The sequence below is a fragment of the Mizuhopecten yessoensis genome, unplaced genomic scaffold, assembly GCF_002113885.1.
Source record: "Mizuhopecten yessoensis strain PY_sf001 unplaced genomic scaffold, ASM211388v2 scaffold2329, whole genome shotgun sequence".
NCBI lineage: Eukaryota > Metazoa > Mollusca > Bivalvia > Pectinida > Pectinidae > Mizuhopecten > Mizuhopecten yessoensis.
Window position 1 is genome coordinate 3,841,638 of NW_018404492.1, and position 20,896 is coordinate 3,862,533.

Below are 20,896 nucleotides of genomic sequence, written 5' to 3' on the forward strand. Positions count from 1 at the left end.
ATTACGTTTGGTAGTAGACAATGACGAAATTGCGTCTTCCTCTTGTCAAAAGGTTCTGGGTATGTATATTGATAACAATCTAAGTTGGGTAACCCAAGCGAAAAAGTATCTTCCAAATTAGCAACTTCTGTTGCACTTTTGCGTAGAATGGCAGGATATTTGAATCAAGAAGCCAGAAAAGTTTACTATAACGCATATTCATTGCCATACTGGACTATGCTGCTATTGTGTGGTTTAACAATTGAACAAGGAAAGTATATCACTAAAATCCAGAAAAAGGCTATACGTATTGTATTAAATAAGCCCATCTTAACTCCAGGCATTGAACTCTTTAAAGAATGTGATACGCTCCCTTTTGATTACAGAGTTAAATATCATACTTGTATATAAGTATACAAAGCACTTAATGATTTAGCACCAGACTACATTAAATCTAACCTAAGTCTATGCCATGATACATATAACTATGGATTAAGATCTACTTCTCATAATAATCTAGTTATACCAAGACACAACACTGAATTCTTCAAAAAATCTTTCAACTACACCCGTGTTGTGTCATGGAATAATCTTCCAAACCAAATTAAGAATGATATAACAGTCTTCACGTTTAAAAAAAATCTCAAGAGTCACCTATTGTCTCTTTACTTAAATGGATAAATGAACATTATCAATTTCATGATAATTAAAAGTTTGGTATTGAAATTCCACAGGACACTGTCAAAACCTATAATGTAAGGTTCCACATATGCTGTTAGTATGCAAGATATTGTTGGACATACGTACGCGTTACCATAGACATTACAACACATGTAATTCTAGTCAGTTTACAGTAATCTCATTAATTGATTGTTTTTGTGGTTTGTAGTTATATCATATCATTGTTTTATGTAATCTCTTCATGCATTCATGTACTATATGTGTTTGAGGGCCGCATGGAAGATTACTCTTGTACTAAATGTGTATCCCTCGTTAAATAAAGTTAGTATTAGTATTATTTAGTAGTAGTAGTATTACCAGTCAGTGTTTGAGAAAATACATTTCATTTATATTAATCACTCTTGCTGGCCCGGATGTTGGCGTATATTTTTTTCGTGTATTTTATTTTTGTTCGGGTTTAAAACAATGAGCACTTAATTATCCTTAATAAACCGGTTTGTGCGGCAGTGTCGTACAGAAGCTTAAATCAGTTCCACGGTTAATAAAGCTTGTACGTGACTTTGACATTCGTTGATCAGCTGTAAACAAAACAAAGTCAGAAGTACTTCTGGTCAGAAAATATTCATGATTCGAGTGACCGTTCCAAGCTTTAGGAAAGGCGGGGACAACAATGATTCTTATACTGTAAGTACTGACTGGGTTGCTCGTTCAGACCTTTTTTTCTCTCCTCTCTCTCATTGCAACAGAATTGCATTGAACAGGCTAGGGGGCACCAACGGTACTGCAGTAAGTTTATTTTTTTGAATGATTCTTTAGAAGATCCGTTCATTAACAATGAAGAGTTTCTGTCGTTGTAACAAATGTTATTATCAGAATTATTTATGTTACATAAATGCAGTTTTTATTTTAATATACAGTAAGAAATGAATACGAAAATTGAATTAGCATAATTTATCAAGAACAAAGACACGCCCCCACAAATTTCACTTGCTAGCCTACTGTACTGTACCCAGTGTATGTGATAGAAAGATGTTAATTAGATAATATACATATATATATATAATTCTAAACGTCCCCATTTAAAATATCAGTTAACAACATTGGTACTAATAAGTATAGATAGTAATGGCAAAGAAAAGTGTATTATGGAGAAAATTTCTACTGTGACAATCATCATGTGAGTCATACGCACATGCACATTTAATTGGCCTGTCAAAACTATATATTATTCAGCATATTAGAATTTAGAATTATGACATATAGTTCATATATACTTCTATTTTTATATATATAGATCTTCGAATGAACATCCTTCACATATACAACTTGTATTTATAGAAATGCATTTATCTGTATAAGTTATATAATAAACTAATGATTTAAATTAAAATGTACTAAAGAAATAATCCATGGAAAACTGAAGATATATTTTAAACGTCAGATGTGTATGTCCCTGATGTAATCAGAGACCTATTTCAGACACATTTGTATAAGTAAGTATAAATATACAGGGGCCCCAATCACCAGTGACCACTACTGTAAAATGGATTAAAGTTATTTTAACTGATAACATGTATAATATTAATTAACATGTTCCATTTTTAAGGTAATTTCCCTTAAATGGACTTGCTCCCCACTAAAAAGGTTGAAGAGCAGATAAAAGTAAATTGATATATATAGAAACCTAATTAACAGATACGTATACAAATGTACAGATCTGTACTTCATCCATCAAAGTACATAAAGTTCAACAGAACCTGACATACTCTAAGGTATTATCCTTAGTGCAGATCTCTGTAACTTCAGACATGAATGTGGTATCCAAATTAATTTTGATATAACAGTTTATTTGAAATAATGTACGTATTCTGACGATCTCTCGATTTAGAGTACCTATAACTATATCAAATGTAATAAAATTCAAATGCAATGAATAAGTGCATTTTTACCATAAAAAATAAAAGAAATGTGTTGAAATTTCTTGAATTTGATTACTGCACTGTCATTTTCTATTTTGTATCAGGTCTTTAATGTTGAAGTATGTGCTTCCGGGCGATTGACCAATGTAGAAAAACGATACTCTGAATTTGAAGATCTCCATAAACAGGTATTGTTGAAATGTACATTACATATATATATATTACTACACTCACTGATACCGTAATCAAAATGTAAGACTTCTACATCATATGCTACATTTGTATATATACCTATATTTGTACATGCAGTTGTTTAAAATTTGGTTGATTATCTCTTTGCTCAATTATTCATTCTTATATAACAACTCTAAAAATTATAAAATTATATTTTAGGTAAAGTATTATTCCGAACAGTATTTATCATTTATTTTTTATGAGAGAGAAACTGCTTAAGAATCTGAAAAGTCTTGGAAATTCCTTACAAATTATAACAAGTATCACAATCTGACAAAATAATAATGTAAAATGCCATACAGTGAATTAATTGATGTAATGGCAGCAAAAAAAATCAAAACTGCTTGCTGATTTCAAATGTTATAAATTGGAGGTAAATTGTGAGTTTTCCTCTCAAAATGTGAAGAATTGGCAAGTATTGGTTGACAGCTCATTGAAAGATCAGATGCCACATACACTACATGTACCACATTTTACCACCAGTGGTAAATTTCTGTTGGGCGATCAGTCTCCCCGACATATGACCTATTCTTTTGTGCACTAGGTCCCCTAGACTTACAGCGATGGTGCTTACATTAATAAATTGACTCCAGTTTGATCACAGATCATGTACTTTAAAGGAATGTTCAAATCTTCATTGTATTAATGGACATTTTAACATACACATGATATATTTCTATTTGTATTTTCTGAAAAATTATAACAGGTACCCTGTATATCAAAATTGTCACCAAATAAAGTATTGAAAGAAATTCTTCTATTAACTCATTGACCCCTGAAGATGCATTTGAACTCTTCCAATTCAAAGGTTGGAATAGTTCATTATGAAATTTCATGGGTGAATGAGTTAAGGTTTTGGAACAGAGACTCACATCATGTCTACAAGTTTTTGTTTATTGGCAACAAGGTTTCATTGACTATATTTCATTGACTATACCAAATATATATTCTTATCTTTCAGCTGAAAAAGATTATCAGAACACCAGAATTTCCACCAAAAAAAGTGATGAAATGGAATCCGAAGGTCCTAGAACAGAGACGCATTGGTCTTCAGGTTTATCTAAAGGTACCTATATATGTTACTGCCAGTCATACTGGACACATGACCGGGAAGGTCCTAGAACAGACACGCATTGGTCTTCAGGTTTATCTACTGGTACCTATATATGTTGCTGCCAGTCATACTGGACACACGACCGGGAAGGTCTTAGAACAGAGACGTATTCGTCTTCAGGTTTATCTACAGGTACCTATATATGATACTGCCAGTCATACTGGACACACGACCAGGAAGGTCCTAGAACAGAGACGTATTCGTCTTCAGGTTTATCTACAGGTACCTATATATGTTACTGACAGTCATACTGGACACATGACCGGGAAGGTCCTAGAACAGAGACGCATTGGTCTTCAGGTTTATCTACTGGTACCTATATATGTTACTGCCAGTCATACTGGACACACGACCGGGAAGGTCCTAGAACAGAGACGTATTGGTCTTCAGGTTTATCTACAGGTACCTATATATGTTACTGCCAGTCATACTGGACACACGACCAGGAAGGTCCTAGAACAGAGACGCATTTGTCTTCAGATTTATCTACAGGTACCTATATACTGACTGGACAGGAATAAGAATTGGGTCACCTGCCCAACGTCATTGGTTTTCCCTGCATACTTCTGTTTCTTTTCATGATAAGACCTGCTGCACGCTTCCATCTGGGCCAACAAAAGTGATTAATATAAGTTGAAAAAAAGTTGCTTTATAATTGTTATAAACTAATTAAAGTTTATATATATTCTGTTGTAGTAATTCTTAGAATCAGATGGAGTAAGATTTTTGGTCAGAATTAATGAGGCTTGTTGAAGTTCTGAAAACAAAGTTCTTCTTCCTCAGCTTGAACACACAGACATGTCATTACAAATGATCAACTTTGCTTTTCTCCCAGATCTTGTCATAAAGACAGTTGAAGTACTATATGTGATGAAAACCATTCTCTGTCTAAACATGTATGTTAATGTCTTTGCTATAATGTGACATCATCAAGTTAGGATTTTGTTTTTGTTACAGGGAGTTGTGGAAAATGAATACATCTCAAAAAGTATACAGCGGTTCCTGTGTATTACGCTACCCGTTATCAACAATATGGAGTAAGTACATTATTTATAATATTGATGTTTTCATTGTCTGAAAACATGTACACTTCAAGTAATAAACAAATATTGTGATTACTAGGGGTGGTGGGCTTATATTCCTGAATATGACATTTATATGCAGGCTGGCTTTACTTAACCAGAAAATCAAAAATAATTCACACTGTACCATAAGATAATCTATGAAGATCTTTGTGAATAAAATTCTTCATAATTTAATAGTTGGCAAGTTTTATTTGTAAATCAGAGTTATCTCCCTTATCTTTCTGTTTGTGTTCCCTTCTCTGTATTGAGATGTTGTTTACTGTACATGATTATATGTTCCTGCTCGAGACCACTGACATTTTATCTGTAAACTGGAGTTATTTCCCTTGTTTTTCTGCTACTACGCTGTATCAAAACATTGTGTGTATGTGTACTTAATCTAGGCCACTGACCCAAGTTGACCATGATGTATCTCTGGCTCACCAGCCTATGATTGGGTTCCAGCCGGACGCTTTCCTACTGGACAACAATAAAAGTATGTTCATGTTGATTGTTCCTGGTCTCATTTCAGAGAGGAGTTCATAAAATCTTGTTTAATGAAGTTTATTGTTTAGCTAAACACTTATAACAAAGTTTGCTATACAGAACATAAATTATGTATACTTTATCAATCTTAGGTTAATCTAATATGCTAGAGATTTGGCTGGAACAAATGGGTGGACCTCATCAACAGAACCGTCTGAATAGGAGATTTCAGATTATGTGATTTTTGAAATGACTTGTATAATATTTGATAAATTTGTGTGATACCTGCATACAGAAATTCACCAGTTTTAAGGGATTGCAAAAATTGAAAAAGTAGAAAAGTTCATTTGAATTCCTTTTGTAGGTAAGGTCTTAAATATTTAAATAAAATTCAAACATGCCTAAAATTAAGAAATATCCATGAGCTATTCATGAGTTATCTCCCTTTACTGTATTTAATCCCCATTGGATCATGCAAGGAAGTAATTCGCGAAAAATGTTTTTGATACGAAAAAATGTATATGGTCTTCATGTCTTATTATCTTCAATAAACTCTATTAAACTTTTCTAGGTAGTCTACATGACATCATCACTGAGGGAGTACACAGAGGGTTGTACTGTGCCCAACCTGAGGAGCCAAGGTAACAAACACACACCGTTAGTCTGGACCTGTCACCTGATCCATTTGTGTCAACGATGATGTTATAACTTGTTTTTTTAGTGGTATGACGTTTACAGCATACCATAGTTGCTTTTAGTTCTTCAAAAATAAGTTTGTTAAAATGTTTATCAATCAGATGTGTTCTTCAAGGATATATGCTACCACAAACATCTTACTCCATCTTCTAATGGCCCCTTAAAAAATACAATTAAAGAAAAACACATGTACCTCAGATTTATTTAATAGAGTCATGTCCCTTATTAAAGTTTAAAATGTTTTATTCAGCATTGCATGAGTGCATGTATTCTTTTTGTATCTTTCAAATGCAGCTATATCTTCAAATACGTCGTGACTATTTACAAAAGATTGTATTTCGAACTCTTTTAGAATGGAGGTACATGTTAAAGTAAGGTAGCATACATCCTTTACTATTAGAAATGTTGTTGTTCAATTTATACATGTTGTAACTACTGATCATTGGTCAGATTTTGTTTTCTGTATAGTGATATTGTAGACATGATTACTGTACGTTAATTGTATATGTCTACCTTTTTTTTGTCAGAAAAGTTTTACCGAGTAGAATATCACGACAGTGTTCAAACTATGATATTTCAGCAAGATGGAATTTAAAGATGTCCTTGAATGGCACAATCATCTGTAAACACTGTCTTTATTTAGACCTTCCATTTACTACTGTAAGGACACAAAATAGTGGGGAGGGTTCTGAAAGTGACATTTTTTTAATTTTATTTTTATGAATACATTTAACATTCAACTTATTATTAGGTTTTTTAATTAATAGTAATCAAAGACTACACATACTGTTTAGGAAAGATCTCGTTGCTATATCACATGCTTGTACATCTTTTCTATTGATGAAGAAATAGCATCCTGGTTCAACCTTTCTACATTTCACATTGTTTCTAGTCAGACCTCCACATTGATTTCATAATAATTTCCACTATGTCTGTGATTGTTTGTGATCAACAATAAAAAATATATTTTGTATTTATAGTACAGGTGCTCACCAATCTGGTCAAAACCAGATCTTTGCTTCCACTCACGATAGTAAAAGGAACGTCGAGTATCGGGAGTGAAATCAACGGTCTGGTTTTAATCAGATTGGGTGCTCACAACACTGTTCAAAGTCTCCAGCTTGGTATTAATTTATCGCCATTTTTACTGATTTTTGAAAATTGATACCGTATGTAATGTACATATATGTATTCATCTGAAAGATGTTTTGTTTTTTTCCGAATGTCAAAGACAATTTTTTTGATGACAATCTAGTCTGATATGTGATTATATACATACTATTTAATCATCTGCATACATGTATTTTCTATTGAATCATCAACAAACATATATCTTTAACTTGATTATATAAATATAATGTACATGTTCTATTACAGTCCAATCTGCTGGAGTTACCAGCCCTTTTAGCAGTTGTACCACACAAGTACCTACTCTGGGTAGAAATATATTCTCTCATCGTCTGTTCATACAGAAAGGCTCAATATACCCCATTTTAAATACAATTTTATGTACTAGCATTTAAGTGAGTTTCTGAAGATGAAAAGTTCAGTTTCTAAATAACAACATTTAGTAAACTTACTTTGTACATTGTACACTGCACGGAACACTGCACTGCCTATGACTCCTATTTCACAGCTGCAGTTACATTATGATGTATATACACTAAAACTAGGTGCAATCACTGTTTACTGGAGTGTAGTTGCAATATTGTTAATTTTAGAATATCAATCACTGGTTACTGCAGTTTAGTTGCAATATTGTTAATTTTAGAATGTCAATCACTGCTTGTGTTTATTCCATGTACAACATGTATATATACAGAAGTTTTTAATGGTCACCCACCCAGACCTGAGTTTCTGGGGCATTTGTTGACAGGGCCTGTCACATGATGATCCTATTATTTATTTTTGTATTGGATCTCCCAGCTGTTCATGATATTCAGGTACTTTAGAGTTCTGTTCCATGTGCACATCTCCATTTTTACAGAGCCAAGATCGACAAAACCACAGAATGTCAAATGTCTTTTCCAAATGTGCTATTGAAAATTTGGATCCTTTGGAGTGTTAATAAGGTACATGGTTATGCATGAGTTATGGAGTCAGAAAATTGGTACTAGGCCTTGCTCTGAACTTGGTACAAATATATATGTATTCATTACATAAGTGTATGGTCCCTTATTACAATTAAACCATGTTACTTAGAAGAAAGTCTTTGTATTGGCATAGTGTGTATTCCATCACGACTCTATTGGTGTTACCTTCAAATGCTGATTTTGATATGAAACACAGTAATTGTATTCACCTTATACTAATAATTTTAATGATTGTTTTCATTGAGTTGTCAATTGCTCAGTGCCAAAAATTGTATTTGTTTCCATAAATATATTGTCAGACGCGTGTTTGCATCTCATAACTAATGAGGAAAATATACTGCAGATTGCTTTTAATTTGCACCCACTTAGTTTTGGTGACCTTTTATCTATGTGTACTTGTCTCAGAGGAATTAATTACTGTTTCACTGAACGTGTATGTCTCAAACAGTCTATGAATAATTGTTTGCGTGAATCTTGAAATAGATCCACTATCGATGCTTATAATTCACACGAATTACGGTAATAATTACCGATAAAGTAATGAAACTAACAAGAATTGTTTGATCTAAAATTATCATTATGAGATAGCATTTGACCGGCATGATTCAGTGGAGGATCCAGGAAACTGCAACCCCCCCACCGTGACGCACACCTCCCACAATCAAAAGGGTATCATTTTCCTTTAAAAAAACTTTTATTTTTCTTTTACATTTTTCTCATTACTACATTTCCTCCTGAAATTTGGAGAAAAGCCTGGTCTCCAAGATTCACCATTTTAGTCGTGCAAGTAGATGTTAGTATACATGGTATTTCGTGTAATGTCGAATAAGGTCATGTGATAAATTATGTAGCCCATACTTTTTTATCCTTGCATTGTATGATTGCAACCTTTATTTCATTGCCACGTTTGAGTTATTGTGGAATTGAACCGATACATACTGTATCACAAAGTAGGCACCTGTCCTCATTTAGTATAGGCTAATTGTCCTGTTCTTGAAAATGTGCTGGTATCACATGTACATTATTCCGTCTTTGCGTATTGCAGAGTTATCTTCTCTTGTGAGCAGGTATTGATTGTTACGTCATTGGTTTGTGAGAGTAACCTCATCAATTTTTGAGAAAACGATGTAATTTTGTAACTCTGCAATACGCAAAGACGGAGTATTCCGTCATATAGGATTTTCAGTATTGTTCACTATTTTACCTATCGTATATGCATGTATGTAATACTTTATGATAATCAGATTGATCAGATCGGACTAGTTTTTATCATCTGTGACCTTATCTTTATTATTTATTGTGTGACAGTCCAATGTCTCCTAAAATGTAGACGCTCAACTTGTGGATAAATTTAACACCGTCTCAAACAATGAGTAATAAGTCAGTGTCGTATTATCAAAAGAATGCTACATCTAAACTAGAATTATTGAAATTCTTATTTGTTACCTTTGGTGTTAAAATGTATCAGAAATAGAATCACATAGAAATTCCAATAGCTTGTCTCACTTAATTAGTTCTCTCAACCCATATATTATGTCATAACAAAATCGAAGTTTGACAGAGGAGCGACACCCGACTTTAAGCCAGTCAATTTTACAGTAACAGTGCCGCCCGATTCTTTTTTATATTTGAATTTCCCAAAAGGTGGCGCTTACAAAGTCTCGATTTCGTCATCACATATTCAAGATGTGCAGAGAGAGTGTAACCCTTGAAATGTCAAGGATAACAAAGGAGATATAAATATCCGACAAATACTCTTTAACATAATAGAAGTTCAAATATTGTATAATTTTGTGCCAGTTTGCTTAGTAAGTGGGCATTATATACGCTGGACATATTTCGATGTAGCAGTACCCTCCATTACATAGTAATGTTTGAAAAAAAATCCATCCAGAAATGATTCAGTATTACTATTGTCACTGTCAAACAGTGGAGTCGCCAACTATCCTCTTCAGTTTGTATACTAATTGTAGTATGCTACACTGTATCAGGTATTACCACGTTTTCATGTTGCTGTTGACATACTTTGTTAATTTGTAGCATAAATTTCAGTTCAATGATGCATATATACATGTATGTCTTATTAAGGATGCTTGTCCCACTGCAGGAAAAACACTAGATAATTTCACTGTAATATTTATTATTTTTTTTCGAATCCTTGTCTGGGCCCAATTGTTTTGTACGCTCAGAACCCTTGTTGATTATTTTTGTTTTCATTTTTAAATATCATTTGTGAAAATGGCAAGGTATGGCTTTTGTCAGAGGGATGTGTAGTGTCCACTACACATCCCTGCTTTTGTTCAGCTATATTTTGTGTATTCATGCTGGAATAAATCATTGCACAATTACGGTTTTCGGCAGTGGTACAAGGATTCTAAATGTACAGTAGTATATTTTTTCCCGTTTCCTACCAGTGTAGTATCACGTGCTCATACACTACCGCCATATTTGTGACATGAAAAGGTTAAAACTTCATTAACTCAAAATGTACGTATTGTTTGCTGCATGGTACGGATGAATGTATCTTCATCGGTTATGTTGAATTATGAAATAAACAGTGACTTATAATATCGGCTTGTCCTTTTATTTAATGTATCCAGTGTCTACAGATAAGTATTAGTTTACCATTGTATGGCCTTTTCTCCTTGTACCAGGTTTAACAAATGACATTCACTCAGGCTGTAAATGCCATGACCCACGTGTTTACTTCATCGATGACGTTGTAATCGTAGCGTGGTGTCTGTTTTTATCTACTCAATGAAAAGTGGAAATGATAAGCTTATTTTATTTTCTGTGATATTAATTAAAATGCTTGAACATGGTAAATGTAAGCACGGAACTGTGTTGATATGGCGTTACAGTCGAAATGAATGACACATCATTGCAGACGAACAAATCACACATTGTCAAAGCAGTGCGTCAGTTAGCATTGGTGTTTCGCTGTCAACCACATGGAATCTGGAAGTAAAAAAACATGCGTGTCCCATCATGCAGCTGTTTTCATGTCATGCGACTCTTACATTGTAATTCAGAACGACTTGCAGGGAGTTGAAATTTATGTGCGTTAGTTTATCTGCCAGCTGTCCCGGATGACTGACCTCTGGCACAAAGGCTTCGGTATGCTTGTTTCATGTTAATTGCTTAATATAACAAAATACAATTTCAATAAGCCTAGCAACCTTGACTGAGAAAAAAAGGTTATAATTTACAGGACGTCGTTGCGAGCGGATGTAATTATCTTCGGGGATTTTTTTTTACGCTTAATGAAATAAAGGAAGTATATATGTAATGTAATGTCACATGTTGAATATAAAAGGCCTACTCTAAATGACTGGGATATATCCCTATAGTATCGCTTCCTTGGCTTTGGGTTAATTAGGCGTTATTGCAATAATTTATGAACTAACATCGCGTATGATAAATATACCCATATGATTTGGAAAGACGACCAGGATATAAATATATATGTATTTCGAATGATATATACTTTAATAAAAAGGTACTATCCTTCTTTAATTTTCATTAAGGAAAACTATAAAATATACCAAAATAATACAGTTGTTTTAAGTAATTGTTTTATCTTCCCAATCCTATATGAAATTCTGACTTACAATTTTGTGAAAGTCTCATTTTTGTTTCATGTAGCTTTTTGTATAATTCCAAATCGGTTGTTAGATCATAAATCTATAGTATAAAGGTCATTGTACATTGTCCCATACACTGCATATAATATAAAAAAAAATCAAAGGGAATTTGGCGGTAGCAGGTTGTGAATATTGTGGAATCGGTACGTACTGCATGCATGGTGACATATTTTGCGAAGTATATTACTGTAAATCATATTCTGTTGAATTATGCTAAAACTCCAGACGTGAATGATTTTAACACCGAGAACATGGTATATTTTGTCTCCATGAACTAAATCATACATCGCAGTCGTGCATCTGTTAATTAATTAACATGTCGTAGTTTAACTTAACCTTACTATATTTAAGAAGAAAGGGTTCAACACGATGTGATATACTACCTATTTAAAGACGGATTTCCACGTGTATTTAAAGCATTAATGGTGTGTTTTTCTATTGATGAGTATAAAAAAACACACACATATACAATGAAGTCCTATCAGAGACGTATGTACATATACTATCAATGGCTTTATATGTCTCTGGTCCTATGAAGCAGTTGTGTTTATTTTTTTATTTAATTAATCATTTCGTTTCCAATCTGATGTAATCAGGGAAAATATATATCGGTTTACAATTTTCACAATAAAATTGATTAATTTGCGGAAAATCAGCGGGAAGCGCTTAGCTGTAAAACGATTTCCCTAATGGAGCCCCATTTGATGCTATAATTAATTCCCCCTTTGACTGGTATATAAACTTCCGGTTCCGTTATCAACAAAGCTAAGTTAGGAAGAAAGCGATGTTTCAATGGTAATTTTCAATATAAACCTTCATTGTGACTGGTAAAACAACGACACTGGCATTATGGGAAGTCTAAACATGGCTGAGATTTCTGTTGACGCTCACTCGGGGTTCATGACCATCCACAGCCGCCATAAACTTGATGTGAATCAAAGTAAAATCATTGGCGCTGTTGCAATTCTCCTTGTCGAACCAACCAACACATCTGATAGCTCGACTGCAGCAGGTAAAACATTGAAGTAGAGTGTGTGATTATTGTTTTTTGTGATGTTATTATGTAACTGGTTTCATAAGGATTTAATAAACGAATAGTTCCTTACTGGGTCAGGTACGTATTGATGCTTTATATTAGGCTATAGGCATACAGCGACTTAGATATGAACCCCCCAAGCCGATGACATATATCCAGAAACCTTAGCGAAGGAAGCCAAACTGATATTCTCATCATGGACTTCGCCAAGGCTTTCGACAAAGTCAGCCATTCCCTTCTCATCCACAATCTAAAGACTTTAAGTACTATGATGTAAAAGGAAAGGTACAATGTAGTCAGTAAACTGGATTGAGAATTTCCTTCTTCAATGGCAGAAAGCAATCTGTAGTTGTGGAGGAGGAAATGTCTGACTTTGTCAACGTCCATTCTGGTGTGCCACAGGGATCGGTCCTCGGACCAAGTTTATTTCTTTATTTCATTAACGACCTCTCTGTGGGCCTAAACGCTAACATCTGCTTGTTACTGTTAGCAGACACTATCGCTTATCTAGTAGTCAAGTCTAACAGTGATGCTGAAACTCTACTACAAGACTTGGACAATCTGGCGCTCTGGGAAAAGACATGGAAGATGGCCTTCCACCCGAGCAAGTGTATTAAATGTGTTGTCTGTGAACAAGAAGGAAACCCCATTATCCATGATTACATCCTCCATGGGCAAACGCTAGAACACATAGACCAAGCAAAATACCTGGATGTTACAATCCAATCTAACTTAAAATGGGACTCCCACATAAATAATATTACCAACAAAGCAAAGTCCACACTTGGCTTCCTCCGTCGAAACTTAATAGGTTCAACATCAGTTAAGGCACAGGCATACAAATCATTAGTCCGACCATCCCTAGAGTATGCCTGTCCTGTTTGGGACCCATACACCCAGGATAACATCAATATAATTGAAATGGTACAACGCAGGGCTGCTCGTTACGTATTAAACTAAAACGTTTACACTCATAGACATTTAGGGTCTCTAATATGTTGAACCATCTTAAATGGCGAATCCTTTGCCGACAGACACAGAGACACAAGCCTATGTATGATATTCAAAATTGTAAACAATCAGGTAGCTATTAGTAAACAACCTAGACTTATACCAGCAACCAGGCATGCCCATCACCAATCCTTCCAAATACCACACTGCAGAACCCAGGTCAGAAAACAATCCTTTTTTTCCACGATCAATATCTGAGTGGAATAAGATCCCACCAGATATCATATTCTCCTGTTCTACTACTGAATCTTTTAAATCTGCTCTCCTGTCACTGTACCCTCAAAATTAAATCTGTTTACATGTATGTATCATTTTGGCTTTCTCTGAATCAACTAAATCTCTTTCTCCCTCATGACATTTTCTTCAACTTGTTGAAGTTGGTCATTACCATTTAAAAGTAGAAGTACAATTATGATTTTAGTATCATTGGTTGATGGTCATACACTGATCTCTACTGTGATATCCTTCACATATTTATCTAGATTCTTCCTCTCCAAAAAAACCAACCCCTTTAAGTTTAAAGTTAAGAATATGTCTTGCTGTTTCCACGATTTTCTTTCTCATTATATTAGGTGCCGTTAATTACATTTTGTTGATTGATTGACGCAGGCAGCCTCTATAACCCTATCTAATTTACAACATGATCGCAGAGAAAGGAACTGCCCCCCCCCCCCCCCAACACACACTTGTGTTTGGCCAAAAGATTATGGGCTATGCCATGGTTATGTTAGTACTGGACATCTTTTTAGATCTATTGGATGTACAGGTACATTTACTGTAGAAACGTGAGTATACACCTGTATTCCCTTTTATCTTGAATGGTCCCTACCAATACTGCTAAATACAATAACCTGTAATCCCTTTTATCCTGAATGGTCCCTACCAATACTGCTAAATACAATTACCTGCTGTTATTAAATACAATATGAATTAAAAAATACAATATACGAAAATATATAAAATCAAAATTCAGTAAAATACAATGTAGTCTACTAGGCCACAGTAATACAAATTATGAAAGAAAGATATTGATTAAACACACAATATAATCCATATGTATTGGTAATATGGAGTGAATTAGTTGGGTGTCAGTTTGATGAGCAAATTAAGTTAACCCGAAAGCAAGCATTGTCTATCTATAAATACTCATTTGTCCCTAAATGATACTTCATAACTGCATCTACAAAACACTGCCCTTGACAACAACCAAATCAAGTACAGCTCCTATCAAGGACAATATCATCACTACATGGCTTTCAGTTGATCCTTGATAGTTTCCAAAGCCAAAACTCAAATAGAATTTCCCCCTTTAATTTGACAGTCAAAACACATGTCAAATAGGCCCAATCTGATTAAAATCATCTGTTACATGGCTCCGCCTGAAGTTAACGAAGCCATGTAACATGATTTTAATCAGATTGAAATAGGCCTGTCCTTTAGAAGTTAGACCCAACCATCAAAACTGATTGTTGGGAACTCAAAATAATAGCCTCAATTGTCTATTGGAAGCCCCGTACTAATAAGACAGACTAATTATTCAAAACAGCAGGTACGTTGATTTAACATTATCAAAAAGAGTCATAAATAACCTGAAATGTACTTCCTGCAGATATACACTAACCTTCTACTTATCTTAGAAAAACCGACAGACAGGGTAGTAAAAACGTTGCAAGCTTACTGCATTCATTTCTCATATATGTCTCCGGTTGAATCCTGTTCAAAGCCATGTGCTGATCTAATGTGATTCAAATATATCAAATTCGTGTGGTAAATGTACTGACTAGGCATATTTGCCTGCGACTAATTGGCGAGCTAAGTAACATTGGATAAAATAATATGTATTATTAAAACGTTGTGCTATCAAAGAGGTCATACAGATCTGGAGTACCATGTTGTGAATGTGATGTTAAGGTATAAATCATAAACTTATATAACTGTTACCTATCTTTTAACTTTGCTTTTCAGGTGTAAATCCAGCGTCAACATTTACAAGAAACGCTCACAAAGACGACGTGATTGATATCGATGACCCATGCTCCGGAGGTACGGGTCGCGCAACCCTCATTGTCCCCTCTTCTGTATCCTTGATAAGCTCGCCGTGTGGGTGGATGGGAAATGAGAGATTAGCGAAGGTCGCAACAGGACACAATTTTGAAAACAATTCTCATTCAACGTCACCGGAACACAGACTGCGGAACACTGCACACGCTAACCAGGCAAGTTCACTAAACAATACGAAAGAAACAATACACGAGAGAAATGTGGACCAAGAATCAGTTCAGTATTTGTACTCATCAAGTGATAAATCAAGACAAAGACCATATGATCAGAGTAAGAGTAAACAGACAGACTACAAGTCTCCCAGCGGAGAAGACATGCCCACCAGGAATGTAAGTGTCATTGACTTAACTGATCTAGCAGGCCGTCAACCCCAAAACAAACAGGATGCACAACCCACTGTCACAGCACCGTCTGGTAATACATATAGAAGACAGGGGTCGTCTAACACTTTCCTACGTCCAGTTAGAGAACCTAGAGCGTCATCACAAACGAAAGTTACTCAACTGGTGCATGCTCCTAGGGTCAGCTCACCGTTTTTATCCAGAGTGAATTTTCATTTACAAAGAAGGAAGTATAGGAACACTAAAATAAGCAAGCTGGTTCAACAGCCGCCAAGCCAGCGAGCGAATGACGCAAAGTGTTGTGCTTGTGGTGATGTGTTGACAAGTTTTGCGGACAACCAGTCACATAGCACCAAACATAACCTTCCCAACCAGTGTGTGGTGTGTGGGATCACGTTGCCAGCGACCAGTAACTTGCGCAGACATTTCCTCGGTCACATTCACAACATCGCGTTCACGTGTCCCTTCTGTCCTGCCATGTACAGACGTAAAGATAACCTTACGTCGCATCTGTTTCAGAAACATAACATTAATTCGATGCAAAGGAGAGCACAGCAATTGCTAACAAGATTGGGAAAAGTCCCGAAACCGATTCAAGAAATCGAAGGAACTCATCAGACACCAGCATCTCATCATGATCTCCATGGAAGTCAAGGCTTTATTGAAGTACCAGGTGACTCTACTTCTGATTCTGGAAATACATCTGTGATTCCAGTATTGTCGACGTCTTCAAACGATTCGACAGAGAACACCATGCACCCTCCAATGGAAACCGACGTGCCTTCAGATATACCACAGGTGGTTTCCAGAATACCTGATCCCAACTCAGATTCAGAGGTGTGTCATCCTCTTGTCCAGCCTAATGACTCTCCAATACAGATAAAAGAAGAACCGGAGGGGTATTTTGATGGTCAGGACGTTCATCAGACCAACACGATACCTGGGAACCAACAAACGGAGGGAGATACAACTGACCCTGTTGCCTTATACTCCGCTGGAGGAACACAAGCATCAAATGATGTTCCCACGACGGAAGGTGTAAACCCGTTAAGCTCGAATTCCATTCTCAATTACAGTTGTAGCACATGTGATGTAAAGTTTCCCCAGCTCGAGAAGCTTCAGCACCACGTCTCGGCGTTCCATTCAGACGAAATGTCCACAGAGATGGCTGGTAGTGGTATACACACCAGTATGTCGAACGAAAACATACATGTGACTACTGCCGATCCAATCGTCGCGAACGACTCGGTAGAAGGCCAGGCTCTGTATCTCTATAACGACTCGCACGGGTCGGGCTTAGACGATGAAACCATCAGAATGGCCCTGGGAAGTCGCAGCACTCAACTTGAAGAAGTAATAGACATTGAGAATTTGAGTGACATGCGAAGCTTTCAACATACTGAATCCACACCGATACAGCAAGCCGGGTATTCTGGAACCAGATCGGGGGATATACTATCCAAAGCAACTGAGTTCTTAGGAAATATATATCCAAGTTATTTTCCTCCAAGCTACGAGTCTTCGCCTTCAAACAGTTTGAACAAGAGTTTTGATATGGATGCTTCTAATACAGGATTCACCGGAAGGAAGAAAATAAGTAAAGGTAACAACAAGTGCCTGATCTGTGGTATGTTACTGACATCATGGGAAGCAATCATGGAACACGGGGACCAACACAATAATGTACTTCCCACGGACTATGGGACCGGGAAAAGGTTCCCCTGTGTGGTGTGTCAGACTGTACTCAGTACTAGGGACTCTTTAAGGAGACACGCTGTCAATCACATGGGAGTACAACACTTCTGTACCATGTGTTCCGCAGTGTACAGCAGGCGGGACAACCTACTGAAACACATGAGGGATACTCACGGCATCCAACCCCCAAGGGCTTGAATGGCACGTAAATTGTATTTGTAAACTGTGATGGTTAATTTACACACATATTTAGATAATTCAAGACGTCTACACTCTTGCGAGCAGTTATCATAGTCGGGTGTAAATTAATTCTCATATACCTTCATAAAGTTTGGTGACATTTTCCAAGGACGCCTGTTCAATATTTACCATTGCCATTTAACGGAAACCTATAAGGATTATCTTGAATATTTTCATGATACGTGTAAGCTTCCGTATTATAATGTAATGTAAATGTTTGTGCATCATATACAGCCATTGTGCAAGTTACAATCTGAAATGTGTTCAGTTTCAACAACACGTATTACCACCAAGTTAATCTCATCTCATCGCTTGAAGAGCTAAAAGACATAACAGCTAGGTATTTTCATTGCGAAAGACATATATATTTCTCATAGTGCTTTGGAGTTTTGAAATCCATTGTGATATATATATATGCTATGTACAAATTATCACGTCTGGGTATTGGGGTTATCTAGAGCTAGACCCATATTTTTTGTATACTGTTGTTGTAACCGGCTTGAAGTCTATATAAATGACGGGTAAACAACTGGGTTGGTTTTGTGCTTTGTTTTCTCGTCGAAAATGACACTTAATACATGACGCACACACAAGTACACTGTACATTAGTCATAGAACATATGTATAATCACTACCATCACAAATATAAAATCTACAGATGATATATATTTATTACACATGAAAATGATGACAAGTCTACACTTTGAATATTGTACATTCCTTGAGGCGAACGGAATCGACCGTAGTCGACCATTTTAAGCTGGCTGACGTGAAATCTGTAGTTATATGCTGGTTGAGATATTTGCTTTTTCAATACGCTCTTAACTTTTTCCACGCACGAGATGTACAAACTACATTTAAAAAAATAACAGTTATTTTTATTATCGTTTATTTAACAACGATTGAATTTTGGATACATTTTAGCAAACATATTGATCAAGACCAAACCGGACTGGATTTCTACATCACAAGGAGACTGATCACATATTGTATTTTATAGAGTTTATTCAGCGTTTTCCCCAAACTAAGACATTGAATATATTCTTTCCATAAGTTTTAACATAATCAGGAAGTCTTTTGGTGACTAAATTGAAATAATTGCATTCACTCATGTCGCTATAACAAATATGAAATTTTCTATTACACACAATTACAGAATTTGTTGTAATAAATCAGATAATCTATACACCATATTATTTTTGACATAGATTCTACTGATGTCATCGTAAACGGTGTCTATAATTGTAGAAAGATGAATGCACCACACACACAGGTAATTGCAACTTTGAAATTAGGTAAAAGATACAATATGCGGGAAAAAAATAATTTCACTACATCGTACAGCTGTGTTTTCATTTTGGGTATCATTGTTGATGGTAAGGACCAAAACGTTGGAAATCCAAACGGCTTAAAGTACTTTACACACAGGTTTTAAAAAATCTGATTTGTATTTTGACACACTTGCTTTGAAATATCATCTCAGTTTGGTTCTATATGTTTGTAGTGTTGGTCTACCTGTATCGGGATGAATAAGTTCAAATTTGTCCAAAAAAATACAATTTGCGCGGAAGCTTGTGTTGTTTTGTCGTATAAATTAACAAAAAAGGACTGTCGTAGTTTCAAAACCTTCACCATCCTCCTGATATGTCTCAGTTCGTAATCGTGCTCTTTTTACAAAGAGTTTATGTTTTTTCCGCATTTTGGTCTTCTCAGATGCGCTTAATTATATAAGTTAAATCATTGAGAAATTTCCTATCTATAAGAATAACTATTCCATATAATTATAATAGTATACATGTTCAATTGTACAGTTGAATCTTAAAATGAAAACAAAATGACATCCGTTCTTAAGGAACGCTTTCAGGATGAGTGATGGGTGAGTTTTCCAATTTTGTTTTTAGTCAAAAACCGATTATGACGTCATAATGGTTGTATACCGCCAATCGTTGGGGTATAGGACACTGTTAGACACAGAGGGGAATACATGGGCCAAGAAATCGGTGCAATGACGCAAAAGTTCCAGTTAACATCGAAGAGGAACATACGCTAATATATATATATATATATATATGATTTCTTTAATCCATTGAATAAAAGTTTTGGTAATGTATAACCTTTATTGCTTAAGTACTAAATGGCATTTACAATTATGAAACATGAAAAACTAGATGTTACTCGAATGGGGGTCTCGTGAATACCCCCGCTTTGATTGATCGGGAATTGGTGGGAGTGATGGGCATGTGAATTGGAAGAATCAAGTGAAGAGTTTATATGCTGCAAGTCTCATATTACGTAGGTCAGAGGTCACGGTAGAGGTCACAGTGACCTATATATGGTACGCGACACACCGCCTTCCATGCATGTACCCACAAACCAAGATTCATAACCGTAGGTGAAATAGTACAGGAGATATGATCCGGAAACCTTTCGGACGGACGCACAGACGACGTACGACTATGCATTCTGTTGAATATAGGAACAAATTACCCATAGAAATATTTGTTTTCATATAAATTCCAAATGTCATCATAAAATGTTAATATGCTGACAAAAAAATGATCATTTGAAGTGTAATTATATACTGCAAAATTCAAGCCTTGAT

General features: G+C 35.5%; 2 protein-coding genes across 2 annotated transcripts; both read left to right on the forward strand.

Moving 5' to 3' along the window:
- Positions 1-1,219: 1,219 nt before the first annotated feature.
- Positions 1,220-9,352, forward strand: LOC110445632 (sorting nexin-24-like). The gene is made up of 6 exons (XM_021490337.1): positions 1,220-1,344; positions 2,684-2,767; positions 3,775-3,879; positions 4,885-4,964; positions 5,396-5,487; positions 6,049-9,352. The coding sequence occupies exons 1-6, from the start codon at positions 1,285-1,287 to the stop codon at positions 6,120-6,122; spliced, it is 495 nt and encodes a 164-aa protein (XP_021346012.1). The 5' UTR covers positions 1,220-1,284; the 3' UTR covers positions 6,123-9,352.
- Positions 9,353-12,668: 3,316 nt separating this feature from the next.
- Positions 12,669-18,815, forward strand: LOC110445633. Its single transcript, XM_021490338.1, has 2 exons — positions 12,669-12,922; positions 15,923-18,815. Exons 1-2 carry the CDS (start codon positions 12,760-12,762, stop codon positions 18,250-18,252), a joined length of 2,493 nt encoding a protein of 830 aa, XP_021346013.1. The 5' UTR covers positions 12,669-12,759; the 3' UTR covers positions 18,253-18,815.
- Positions 18,816-20,896: the final 2,081 nt, after the last annotated feature.

Bases quoted from the DNA above. Each gene is read 5' to 3' on its own strand.
- LOC110445633 (XM_021490338.1), top strand. From the start codon at position 12,760: ATGGGAAGTCTAAACATGGCTGAGATTTCTGTTGACGCTCACTCGGGG. The intron at 12,923-15,922 runs GTAAAACATTGA...TTTGCTTTTCAG, and splicing joins TGATAGCTCGACTGCAGCAG to GTGTAAATCCAGCGTCAACA.
- LOC110445632 (XM_021490337.1), top strand. From the start codon at position 1,285: ATGATTCGAGTGACCGTTCCAAGCTTTAGGAAAGGCGGGGACAACAAT. The intron at 1,345-2,683 runs GTAAGTACTGAC...ATTTTGTATCAG, and splicing joins ACAACAATGATTCTTATACT to GTCTTTAATGTTGAAGTATG. The intron at 3,880-4,884 runs GTACCTATATAT...TTTTTGTTACAG, and splicing joins GTCTTCAGGTTTATCTAAAG to GGAGTTGTGGAAAATGAATA.